General features: G+C 39.3%; 1 protein-coding gene across 4 annotated transcripts in view; it reads left to right on the plus strand.

Moving 5' to 3' along the window:
• grapa (GRB2 related adaptor protein a) overlaps nucleotides 1–13,991 on the plus strand; it is a 29,374-nt gene that overhangs the window by 13,977 nt on the left and 1,406 nt on the right. For all 4 annotated transcript variants that reach the window (XM_040159351.1, XM_040159370.1, XM_040159359.1 and 1 more), the window contains one exon: nucleotides 3,439–3,607. In XM_040159351.1, coding sequence (XP_040015285.1) covers nucleotides 3,439–3,607 — 169 coding nt within the window. The remainder of the gene's footprint in view (nucleotides 1–3,438; nucleotides 3,608–13,991) is intronic.

The raw sequence follows: 13,991 nt of genomic DNA on the forward strand, positions 1-13,991 counted from the left end.
CCTTTCTCCACCACAATGGGATCATTGACCCTCTGATCAGTGATCATAATGGTGTAAACAACTGTCAAGTTGAGCAAAAGTCAAATATAGTTTGTAAAAATTATATTAACTTTTCGTCGTTCAAATGACCTTATAACAGCATGTAGGACGTGATACGTGATCTATACAGCTGTGATGCAGCTGAGACAGTATCTGTATTATAACAGGAGTTGTGTTTTCCTCTGCAGGGCAAATTGAGTGTTAAGATGGGATGTGGTTTAAGTTTTGCTCAATAAATATTTGAACGGATGCTGGTCAGCTGCATGGATAGGCCGCAGGACATTTTGGTTTGATTTTTTTCGACGTGCGCAGCCAGAGGCGTCTCTACTGACACAACATGTAGAACTGATTTGCAAAATTCAGAATGAAAGATTTCAGACTGGCTTCTGTCTCTGGTCTCAAACACTGTAACAACATGTTTTTATATATTTGAAGACAAAATTTTATATGTATGGGGGTTTTTAGAAAAGCTCATTTAATGTCTTATACAATCAGAGCTTTTTACCACATATTGCCAAACTAATGATAGCATTTATAGAGTTTCAGTGTAATTTCCTACATATTTCAACTGGAATTATATTCCCAAAGAACTGGCTATTTTGTGGATTTTTTTCAACTTCTTGTGCCATATGAAAACCAACTTTAACTTTCTTTTATTTCATCAAATTGTGCGTGAGTTTAGCGTTGTGATATCAGCGTATGGGTGCACTGACAACCACTGGATGAAATCTTTGCCATGAAACGGGTTGATTGTCTCTCATTCATTATTTCTGATTTCAAGCATTTTTGTTAGTAAGACACAACATTTAATTTTAAGCTAGGCTTTGATACGACATTTTTTTGTGTTTCAAAACTGACCCGAAACAAACCAAAAAGTAAATGCTAGCCAGGGCATGGTTACAATTGCCTAACACCTGCAGGAAATGTGACCTTGATGTCTGCAGAGGCTACAGCACAACTTAAAATTATGTTTTGTTTCCCCTTTCCTTCCTTCTAAGTATTTGATGTGTTTCATTCAGCATTACATTATTTGTGAATCCCCTAAAGGGAAAGTCCTTGCCCTGTCTACATCCTGTCTTTAAACTCCACTCTTCTCTTTGCCTTCCAAATCCTTACTTATTATTTCTTTGTCATTCAGTGCAGGTAACGGCCAAGGCTTTGCTGCGGTCAGACAAACAGCTGCACAGGTTCACAGCTGGTGGCAGTAACTGAGCCCCACCAGTAGGGTGCAGCAGTGGGCCCTAAACAACTAGGGACAGTGGTGGGGCTGATGGAGATCATTCAAAGAGAAGATTGCAACTTTGTGGCGGGGTTTGTGAGTCAGTGGAGGGATAAGGCTGAATCAAGAGATGGAGACACAGTGGAGCAGATAACAAGGGGGGGTTGGGATAGGGAGGGAAAAGTTAGTTGGAAGTCAGATAATAGAGAAGAGTGAGGGCAACACAGAGAGGAATACAGACCCAGAGGCAAAGCAAAAGAAAAAAAAGACTGACAGATAGCACTGCTGCTCACACAGAATGAGTTCATGTTCAAAGACTAGAAAGGCTGGTACAGTGTTGATACAAAAATAAGTAAAAAAAACTTTACATTTGGCTTGAATTAATGTTTTGAACCAAAATCATGCTTTTTTTTTTTTTTCACACGACAGTGTCATCATTTTTGGAAAACTGACTGAGGGTGAGAGAAATGAGGACACGCAGGTTCAAACAGAGAAGGCAGAGAAAGAAGGGCAGGGTGGAGGTGTAGCTGAATGCCATCCAGTCATCAGGGATTCAGTCCTGCTTGTTCACAAAGCTCGGCAGCTGAATAGAGAAAGAAATTCTGGTTGAAACAAGCCGATGCTCATTTACTTTCACTGAGCTCGGAACAGTGCCAGTCAGACCACACTGAGGAGGAGTTTGGTGACGCTGAACCACAAATGCCAAGTTGTGCTTTTTCTAGAGAAAAGACTGATCATTTATAGGAAAAAAATCTGCTGTATCTTAATAGACACCAATGATGTTACAATAAAAAGGATGATAAAGAGGATGTTAACACACCATACCTACCTACTGCATTATTATCTTTTTAACAAACATGGGAAATGAGATCTTAGCAATTGTTAAAAGGAGCCTAACACACACACACACACACACCTACTCTGTGATGTGTTTAGAAGTATGGGGGAGTTGTATTGACTTCCGCTGCATATTACATGCAGTTATATAAGAGTATGATCATGGTGAGATGTCCAGATTTCTAAAGATATGCTGGCAAGTTACTTAGCAACCAGCACAGAACAGAATAGGGGCAGGTATGATTGCCAATGAATATTGGCCAAACTCTTAATCACAACAACAAGGCATGTACTCCAACGCATTGGCTATTTTTGTTTGTGCCATTTGCTTTTTTTTTTTTAATTATTATTACTTTTTAGCTACACTAAATTATTTTTTCCCCCATCAGCCTTCTATTCATCAAAATCGCTGGAACAAAAATATGTTCTGTATCTTTATATTTTTCTAATACATTATACCATGTGGAAAAAAAAATCTCCGTGGGTATTAAATACGTTTGACATCACCGGCTCTGCACAGAATCCCCCAAACCCACAGAGAAACCCATGTAAATGTCATTGTCTGCTCTTTTAATTGCAAAATATGACTCAAACACACTAAAAAAAAGCATCCATTGGTAATTGCCTCCATTCTCCACTGATTATATTAATTTAGATTTTGCACAGAATTTCCACATTTTTTCATCGTGGGTTTCTCTTTATAAATGTAGTGGCTACGTAAGCTTTCTTGTCTGTTTTCATATCGTTTTGTCTGTTTTATTGTTGCCTTATCACCTGTCTTGGACAAGCTGAACACTCAGGACTAATTGTACCTGGCTACAATAGATAAACACCAATGACAATTGAAAAAAGGAAGGCAACTATAGTATATTTGTTTTTTGAGGAGAAAAATGAACAAGACAGCACTAAATGCATGCCAGCTCTGACAGCTGACAGCTGTGGAGTTACAGGGGCGGCTGAGAGGACCAAAGGCAAAGACCATTGTTATCAACCCAAACCTGTTTCAAATGTATTGGATGCAAACAGCAACTTGTGATATGAAGACACACTGCCCTCCGAGACAGGACTCGGGGTAGATCAGATGATGTCTGACTTTCTGTTAATCTTCACTGTAGCATTGCGATGTGGCAACAACACACTCAAGACATGTCACTTCCACTTTTCCTTTAGTCTAACAACAGCAAAATTGAGCTCTTCCTCAAGTCTCTGACACAATGTGGTGATCACCAACTCCGTGAACCCGATGAAGATATATGAGGCAGCACGTATCTTCATTAATGCTCTTTTTACATGAGAAACTATGGTAAAATTTTCTCTGTTTCTCTGTTTATTTATTTTTGCAGTTATGGGGACCATGTTCAGCATTTCAAGGTGCTGCAGGATCGCTCTGGTCAGTACTACGTGTGGGACGAGCTCTTCTCCTCTCTCAATGAGCTGGTGGAGTTCTACCATAGCAACAGCATCGCTAAGGAGAGGACCGTCTTCCTGAGAGACCCCGAGCACTTTGCCAGGGTGAGCAAACGACTCCTTGTTCGTTTGTCTGGTTTCTTAATGCAGTCTAGCCGAAGATAATACTTACAACCACAATCAACCAACATTTTTTTACATTCTTATATTTTTACCATAGCAACTAAAGCAAATGAGACAAATACATTTTAAAAACGTTGGTAGCAAACAAGATGAGATGACATTAACACCTTTTAGTTAAATATCAGGTTTCTCCTCTCCATAACTCTCTTCTCCTATCAATCTGTTGTCAAATCAGTATGTTAGGACAAACATAACAAGCTACCCAGCTGTTCATATTTCATTTCGCAGTGACTTCAAGGCATAACCGCTTTTTTTTAATGGAGCTGACAGCTATGGGACCAGTCCATATGTTGGTAAAAATTCTGGAGCTGTGACTGTGGCAGCAGGGTTTGACATAGAGGTGCAGCTTGCAATGAAAGATCACAGGGCTGCTGCCGGTTAGGAGCAGAACCAAATCTGTCATCTTTTGCACTGAGCCAGAGGTAGTGAGCACCACAGCGCTACAGAAAATTGATTTTAAAACAAGACCCAAGCCACAGCAAATCTATGAAACTGTATTTAGGCACAGACTAGTGGTGGTCTGAGCTAAATGTTAATTTCAGCATGCTAACATGCTGATGTTAAGCAGGTTGTTTAGTGTGTTGATAGCGTGCAAACACTTGCTAATTAGCACAAAACCTAGGCACAGCTGAGGTTGATGGGAATGTCACTAGTTTTGAAGTCGTTCACCATAGACCAAAGTGGACAAATTAAAATTTTGACCTGATGGTGGCAGTAGAAGAAAAGTCAGGGGATCACCAAAGTTACGTGGATTCATCCTCTGGGGATCATAAATGTCATGGAAACCTGTCCAATAGTTGTTTACATATTTAATTCTAGACAAAAGCGGTGGACTGATCGACCAACCGACTAACAATGGTTTGTTTTTAGTCATGCCGCTAGCATGGCTAAACACACACCTTCACTGCTCAGTTGACCCCGCCGCACTAAACACTGAGATGTAGGTAGTAGTTTTAATGTTACGCATTAAAAAACATTATTCTGAGCATTGCCATTTGAACAGGTATTAGACCGAAGGCACAACCCAACTGAAAAAGATCCACTCCCATAATCCCAAATCTCATTGTTAAATTTCTAATGGTCTAAGCATGAGTTTAACCTCCCTGTTGTAAATCAAAGATGCTCTCCATGTGGCAGCTTTTTCTTACCCGAAGATGACTTTGCATTTGACGTCTCTCAGTGATCAGCGCTGCATCTTCAGTTCCCTAATGACTGGCGGTGTATTCTCAGGTGCCGAGCTAGAGAAGTGAAAATGATGTGATAAGTATTAGCACGCGGCTGGTGTTACAGTGATACGAACATGCTGTCATGTCAGGATCGCTTTGATCAAGTTCCTCCGTAGTGACCTGGTTTCGCCACTGGGCGCAGCTTGCCTGCCAATCCCAGGAATAGTTACCATGCAATGTAATCTTATCTGCAAAATGACTTCCCAAGAATATCAACAGCAAATTCTCCCATGGTGACACCATCATGGGAACTACCTGTCATTTGTATTTTCTCTTGCTAAACCTGACAGAAAACATGTGAATACGCTGAAATTTGGGATATTGAATAACTGGATGTGACAAGATACATTTTGGACCACATAACTCATTAGAGATGCAGCTTATCATTTGTTATAACTACTAAACAAGTTTAATATGGAATTTCACAATCTCACATGACCTTTGTGGTCTAGTGTAACGCCGTTACCAGTTCTTCAGATCTGAAGATCTAGATCTAGATTACATGTTGAGAACATTATCTACGTGAACAAAAATAAAGGTTTATCTATTTTCCACACGGGAAATGATGGGGCAAAAAAACAAACAAACTTGTAAACCAGTGTCAGAGTAGAGCTGTATTTTCAAAGATGTAATGTGAATAGCAAATCAGATTGCATTGGAAAAAAATTTACAAAATGGCTTTGGAGATTCAAAACATCTCAGACCTGTTGTGTCCGTCCTCTGTTAAAAATCTGTGGCCATTTTAATGGGTTTGGAAGGCTTTTCTTCAAAAGGCGTCAGCCCAAAGCAATTCTAATGCAGATGAGAACAGCTTCCAGGTTTCTCTGCCCATCATGCTACTATCTGTTTCCCAAACAATCCTGCAGATGGGGTCTTGTTTGTGACCACTGCTTTGACTCCACTGGCTCATTTTGCTGGAAAATGGAACCCTGCACTCGTCTATCAGCTCACCGCTCGCCGTTATTTCTCTTCTAGCTAAAAGCTTGGAGAAGAATGACTGCAGTAATATGTCTTTACAAAAGTAAGATAAAAACAAAACCTGAAAGAATGGGCTAGTTATAGTTTAAAATGCATTACCTGAAGAACGCTCATGCATTTCAAAGAACACATTAAATAAAAGAATGAACACACAGATTTACAGAAGTTTCTAATTCCAAAAAGAATAAAATATGGAGCACAATATCGATATAGTTGAGTAAGCCCTTCTGAATCTAATATTCCTTTGAAGATGATCCACTTATATTGATCTTTGTGACGTGTGAGCTTTACTTCATTAAATCTGGTCCTTCAGATACTTGCTGTTATGTAAGTGTAATGGAGTAAACTGTAGTGCTGAAGCCAGCAGGATTTGAGCTTTTCATCAACTTTCATTTTCTAAAACTTGATTTTATACCGTAACTCAGTTGGGGTTGTGTCATAACTGGCACTAGCAAGCAGACTGGTCCTGTATTTCATCCGGTGGAGCAGCAGACTTGCAGATGAGGATGAGAGGTTTTGATCCTGAAAACATGCTTTTGTTTCAAAGGGCAGCTTTTTCATAAATTTAGTTCTTGTCTAGCAGCATGTGGCCTCACACTTAAACGATTTAATGCATGTTTTAAATCACTGGGGATGTTGCACAGTGTATCCAGTCATCTGAGCAGATGCAGCTGGAGCAGGTGCGAGTGAAGAATTTGGCTTTAGGGCATCAGGATGGTAGTTAAATGAGAGATAACGATGGCGGACCCATGGGAGACTGTCATCTCTTTAATGTGGGCAGCTAACACAGGGAAACAACACTAGGTCTTTTTGAGAATTGTATTTTCTAATGATCATCAAGTAGTTTATGTAGCTGTGCCACCAACACTGGTTGTCATCTGTTCTTGGCTGAGGTGCTGGTGTCATGACCCTTGACCTTGAGCTAATATAATACAGTAGCAAATAGTAAAATAATGAATATATCTGTTCAAATTGCTAATTCAAAACTATCATTCTGTCACCATCAAAATTATCTTCTTTACTACTGTCACTGGATCTATCGTCTGCCTTGACAAGCAAAGTAATACAGGCTATTAATATGTTTCCTCTGACAACACCTGCAGGAAATACGAATAGTGGGTAAAGAACTTAGTGGGTATTTTTGCTATTATAAAATGGACTGAAGACTTTAACAGGATGTTTATGCTTATTAATTTTATTGCTATTTTACATTCCATTTAGTCTCTCTTTTAAATTTTACTTTGATGATGGACCCAGTTAGTCAATTTGCTCTGACTTCTCAGTAAATAAACAGTTATTAGCAGTCATCTTTTTGGCAGTGGCTCTTTAGATATTTGTTTGGAATAACATTGTTAAATGGAGCTGTTCAAGTGATTTAATCAATGACCTTCCATTCACGAGACTTTATCTAATCTTTAGTATCTTTAGTGACTCGATTAATAGTCGATTAATTGTCAGAAGACGGTGAAAAAGTCCACTGAAATCTCCCAAGAGCCCAAAGTGGCATCCTCTTGTTATATCCAGCTATCAGTACAAAACCTCAAAGATATTCAATTTACAATGATATAAAAGGAAAAAAAAACAGGCGAACCTTTGAGAAGCTGCGACGAGATGTTCTGGAAATTTTGCTTGAAAATTTATTCAAACAATTATCAAAGACGCTGCTAATTAATTTTCTGTTGAATGAGTTATCATTTCAGCTTTATTCTTTAGGATACTACTGCTCTATTAAAAACACTCAACAGAACCTTGAATATGCTGAAAAGTATGTTTTAATGGGATTAGTGAATGTGCTTAATCTGATTATTTTCTAACTGCTGTAAAATGAAAACATAACATGATAACTCTATTAAGGACTTCTCTGCATATTTTAGAAATAATATCAGACCTCCAACAAATTAAGACATTAATTACACTAAATAATCCAAGAACTGCTTTTCAGCGTAAGAGCAAAGATTATAACCAGTGGTTTTGGCTTTACATTGGAATATACATCTTTATTAGCAGATAAAAGAGTGAGCTTCTTTCTATTTAATGTTGTAACATTTTATTTCCTATTCCTATATTTTATGTTTGGTTTTTTTTTTTTTATTTCAGTGTCCTATGATGTGATAAGTCCCAGGTTAATTCCATATACAGAACGAAATTGCTCTATATTATATACTGAGATTTGCCCCAGGTCAGAACTAATGCTATCACTTCATGAACATGATTATTTAAGGTTCATCTTGACAGTTAACAGTACTTATTCTATATTATTCAGCCTCAGGTCTGACGTGGTCACAGTTCACCTTGTTGTTCTCTAGTAAGGGTTGCATTCTAGGTGGGCTTTGTGTAGACTGATTGCAAAAATAAACAATTATTTAAATCTGATACGAGTAACTTTTTGTTGGTCATATACAGTAAGCTTGTATCATTCCAACATTAGCACACTTGCTGTAAATTTCCTTGAACTTTACATCGCTGTGTTGCTTCGTCATTACTTGGAGATAATATCACAACAAGCCCCATACCTGAGGGTGACATGCTGAAGGTGCTGTTTACTACATGGCTTTTTAGCCTGAGAAAAAATCTGTCTCTCCACATCAGATTACAGCAGTTTAGTTATACCTTAATGTCTGTGTTCTTGTTTACTTTAGTGTTTGTACAGTAACTGATTTAATTAGAGTCTCAAGGGGTCAATTATATTTTCTATAATCTATTTTTAAAATACAGATACACAATCATTTAGCGATAAGCAAGCAGCTCAAGCATTTTGTAAATCCAAACCCAATGTCCATCAAAAATCACAACCTCTCACTTATTGGCGAGGTTATACTGATTATATAATATACGTTTGCTGCTAGAAATGTAGACATTATTTTGGACTCATCTCAGTACTGAATCATTTCAATTTTCAAAAACAGTTCTCCTGCTTCGGAACGCGGCCTGTTTTTATCTTCAGCTTAAGATAAGGGAGACAAGATCACATAAACTCCACCCTTCCTTTTCTGCATTGGCTTCTTAGATGTTTTGGCGTATCATGGCCATCTGTAATCCAAAATCAGTGGTCTTTGTTGTGCTGTAGTGAGGTCCGCAGATTAAAACACATTTTAAACATTAAATTTAGCAACTGGCTTTTTAATTGTCCTTTCATATAAAGTCACCGTCTAGCTGGTCTTCGTATCTGTCAGGCTTCTTCTTGGCCTTCAGCATCAACAAACGTCCGACGGCCACTGCACATATTTCACTGAGCATGTCTCCACACACCCTTACAACTCAGTTTTAACTCTATCAATGCTTCACCTGAAGAAATTACGATGTAAGGGGGTAACATGACAACTTAATAGCTAGATGCAGTAAACCTTTTTTTATCCTGTTAAATTATACTGTACCTAACTTTCCGGCGATTCATTCAGCAGCTCCCTTCCCTGCCTTTGTATCCTCATTGTATATGCTCTCTGTCAAATCTATATAGTAAAAATATTGAATATTAATAATTTACCTACTTCTTCAGTCACCAACATAGCATTGGAGGTTTTTAGGCTGTGGCACTAGAAGCACAAAGATACAAGAAAAAAGACCTTTAGATAAAGAAATGAATGCATGAAAACAGGATTTCAGAGAAGTCACGCTAACGTCAACCCATGTACTGTAAAAGATTCATGGAAATATTGTCATGGCTGATTACTCCCTGTCTGACTTGTCTTTCTCACTGTTTCTGACAGCACCACATGATCACAATTTCTTTCTGTTTTTGACTATGTGGGTCAGTGTCACAGACATAAACTAAGTCTGTCAAGGCCTTGTTTAATCTATGAATCATGTTGCAGTGCTTTCTGTGTTGTTCCTCCCATTGTGCGGTTGGTCTTTCCAAACTAATTCCACATCAGCTCATTACATGGTCCTAGATCGTTCCTTATCTCACCAAGGCAGGATGGGACGTAAATCTCAGTCTTTTTTTTTTTTTTTTCCATTTCTCCCACCAGCATATCCCCTATGTCCTTGTGTCTCCAGGAATTTACTTCAAACAACAAGCTCGTTCATGCAAACCTTGCCCCCTTTTTGACACCTTGTCAATTTAAACTGGAAACAGATGCAGTGTCAGAGGCGCTTTTTTCTGTTTTAAAAGCCCTGCTTGTGTGTGCGTGCAGAGATTAATCTAGTACAAAGCTCTAGTCCATTGATGTTACGGAGTAATTTGTTCCACTGTCAGCGCCCGCTCTGGGCTGGAGTGGGCGCTGGAGAGAACGCTGATCACAGGGCAGCCGAGCGCAGCCCTTACGGACGGACTATATTTCTCCTTCTAAACCGTTGCTGCTCACAAACTGGCACAGAACAAAATGAATGAATGTCTGTCTGTCTCTCACACACACACACACACACACACACACACACACACACACACACACACACACACACACACACACACACACACACAAATGCATATATACACAGCAGTCACAGGATCACTCATACAGACTCACACAAACACCCGAGCAAACAGAGGCCTGCACACATATGCTCTTTCACACCCAAACACTCAGGCAGAGTGTATGTACATGCACACACAAACTAGAACTCCAGGCTAGATCAGTGAAATAATAAAGGATAACACCATGAGGATTTTATAGATTTGTGGGACTGATAGATTGTGTCTGTGTCTCCTGATCCTAATCCTGCTGTCTGATGTGTGAGTGTACTTGTTTGTGTGTGTGCCTACCTCTGCCTGGATGCCATTACACTGGGCCTTGGTCTACACCAAGAGCACTCCACAGAAATTAAGCCCAGAATTCCAACACAGATACCCATCACACACATACATACAAATACAACTAAGGTATTCTTTACAGTCTCTCTGAGGGAGTCTCTGCTCCCTCCGTGTTCATATCGCATCCATTTTTCTCTGTTGGAGTGCAACTGACAGCTAAAAGGTTAGTTAAGTTCAAGCCACTCTCTTTAAGATAGTCGCTTTTATTCTGCTACTATTAAACTGCTTTTACCTTCACAAGTCAACAGAGATCGGAGGAGGCCAGCTATCAGGGGAGAAGGAAAACACTACTTTAGGTGACCTCAAAGAAAAACACAGTGAGACAGCAAAAGCACATCATCTGTGGGCTGATCTGATAGCAGGTCACCTTGCCACAGATCACAATTTAACAGAGTTTTTTAGTCAGTGTGTGTGTGTGTGTGTGTGTGTGTATAGGTGCATACTCTTATCACACCCTCACACACATCATTCTGGATTCTGTCTACCCATCTCTCTCTGTGTGTTACTCTAGATCTCTTTTTCTCTCTCTGATTTTCCACAAATTACTATTTTCTTTAAAGGCGCTGTGCTCTGTCAAAGCCCACACGTAGCCAATAATGAACAAAGTTTATGAGTACAAAATAAGGATGTGCGACCTAATTTTCATGTTTCATGAAGTTTAACGTGGTGAGGTTTTTATGAAATACACATCCTATTTACAAGCCTAAACCACAAAGTGCAGCTGCAATCTAAAATACCTTCTCTTAATGAGATTTGCCGTGTTTTAAACAAAATAAGCCTCTGCTGTCGGGTAAGGAGACATTTAACATAAGTTACATTTCATAATACCGTGACGGGGGTGGATGTAGACAACTGTAGCTTTAAAGGTGTAATATGCAAATATGAAATGAATTTTTTTTTAATCTATCTACCGGTCAGTCTGTCTGCCAACCAGTCCACCTCACCACCTCTTTGTCTGCCTCTCACCATCCTGTCTGTGTGTCAGTATGTCCTATATTCAAACTCTACTTGGCAATACGTGTACAGGGCGGGACATGTTTCTTTGTGTTTCTCTCTCTTTGTAATTCTGTCAATCAGCCTTTTAAGTGTTATCATACAAATGTCACTGAAGCCACAAGACCTTAATTTTTTTTTTCTGATGAAGTATGAATAGTTCAACATGTACAGAAAACCCCTCATTCTCTTTTTTGCCAAGAACTTGATGAGAAGATCAGTACCACTTGCATAACTTCAACGTAAATATGTAGCTGTCGCTACATGTTGTCTTTGACCTTCCTGTTAAAAATGTTAAAAGATTATTAAACTGATAAATCCAAAGAGGCAATTTCTCTCGTCTGCATGAAACCCATCATGTTACTGTATATCTAGTCTCTCAGAGCCAGACCTCACCAGCGCCGTGTCAGCGCTGGAGAATGATCTGGCTGCACCCATTATCATTCTGCTATATGGGTTTGTATTTCTTTAAACCAATCACAATCGTCTTAAGTGGCGCTGAGCCCAGGATGCAGCGACAGTGCCCCTGAAAAATAGTGTTAGGGCGGAACTAGTTTAGGTTGAATGTTTGCACGTCACTAAAATGGCTAATTCCCTGCAAAGGAAACGCCACAAAAACAGTAAGGGACGTATGTTCACTGTGTGATTGCACAATCCAAATCTTCGTCGAAACTTGCCACCTTCAGTGTGTAGGTTTGCTAGCTCTGAGGCTGTTGTTGTTTCCCGTAGCGAAGGAGAATTTGAAAACATTAACAGGCAGATAGCGGAAGGGGAGGAGAAGGCCGCGTGAGACACGCAGCCAATGGCAGGCTTATACCAGCAGTCTACATCCAGCGAGTCAGACTATCTTTGATCCGAACTATATACAGGGGCACGCTCAATCTAAACAGGTGCACTGCTGTGCTACGGTTTCCAAGTTGAACATCGCGTTTCCTCAAAATGATGTGAAACAGTGTACCACTGAATATAAAAGGCAGTGCGCATGCGTAACACAACAGGGTGTCCAATGCACTACTGTTTCAGTTTAAATAAATGTTTTGCTACCTTTTCTCGGGGCTGAACATGCCCCAGGTGTTTAGCCACATATCTATATTCTTCTTCTGTCTGTGTGCCGCTGCTGTCTTGGTCATCCCTCCCACGTTATTATTAGCTTATATTTAATATGAATAGCTGGATTGACCATGGTCTGGCTAAAGACCAGATGATGTTAAAAATGCACACAACCACACATACACACACACACACACACACACACACACACACACACACACACACATACACACACACACACATATATACACATTCTTTATTAAATGGACACAAAGTTAGCTGGTCCCTCAACTTGAATACACATGCTGCTTTTGCAAACAAACTAAATCTGATTCGAACCCTTTGGAGCACACCTGAGAATTGTTGCAAAAAATGTTTCTCGTTTTGTTTTAATACAGCCGTAAAGATAACAAGTGCAATGCTTCAAAAAAAACCCCTCAGTTTAAAAATTCTCCTACTGCATCATGGCTGTTCAACTAAAGAATACCTAGCTTTTCAGGAGCTGAGAAAAACCACCGTATTGATCACCGTGAATTTTTCAGTTCACTCAAAGGGGAATTTTCTATCCAAGAAAAGACCATGCAATTCAAGACAGAGAGCATTTAAAAGACTGTTTGAAATTCTTATTTTTAATCCATGTTGAAAGAGTATTTGTGAAAAACGATTCATCATTTATAATAATAAGCGTAATATAGTCATATAAGTAGGTAAGTATGCTAGTAAGTAACTAAAATATTCTTTGAGCAAAGTCAAATGTGTGTTTGGTTAATTCTAAGAGTCACAATGACACGAGCAGCTTTAAGCATGAATAATCGCAGTCGGCGGTAACCTCGATGGCAAATACACGGCATTTCTTGTGACTGCGTCACAGTGAAAGCCGCCCTGTTTTTCACTAGTTGATTGCTTTTAATGTGAAGCAGCAGTAGGACAGGCTGGATTTGCATTAACTGTAATTTAACACAGCTCTGATGCAGCACTAGGTGAGTGACCAGTAACAGTGAGGCTGATGTCATTGAGATAAAATTAAAACACAGTGTGGCTGGATTACACGGTGTGTGTGACGGCAGTTTGAGTCCAGCATGGGAATGGCGGACTCGGCCACTAACAATTAGAACTAGTATAGAGAGCGGTACTTATAAAATGTACATTGAATGGCTATTGCTGAAAAAAATGAAACATTAAAAATGGGGTTTGATTTCATGAAAATCTTTAAAAAATTACACCTGCAAGTCAAGAGTGTGGCTCAGTTTTTCCGTTTTGACAAGTTTTTATTAACTTTCTCTCCTTTTCCTCTCCCTCCATCGCTCTC

This window comes from Xiphias gladius, chromosome 3 (assembly GCF_016859285.1).
Source record: "Xiphias gladius isolate SHS-SW01 ecotype Sanya breed wild chromosome 3, ASM1685928v1, whole genome shotgun sequence".
NCBI lineage: Eukaryota > Metazoa > Chordata > Actinopteri > Istiophoriformes > Xiphiidae > Xiphias > Xiphias gladius.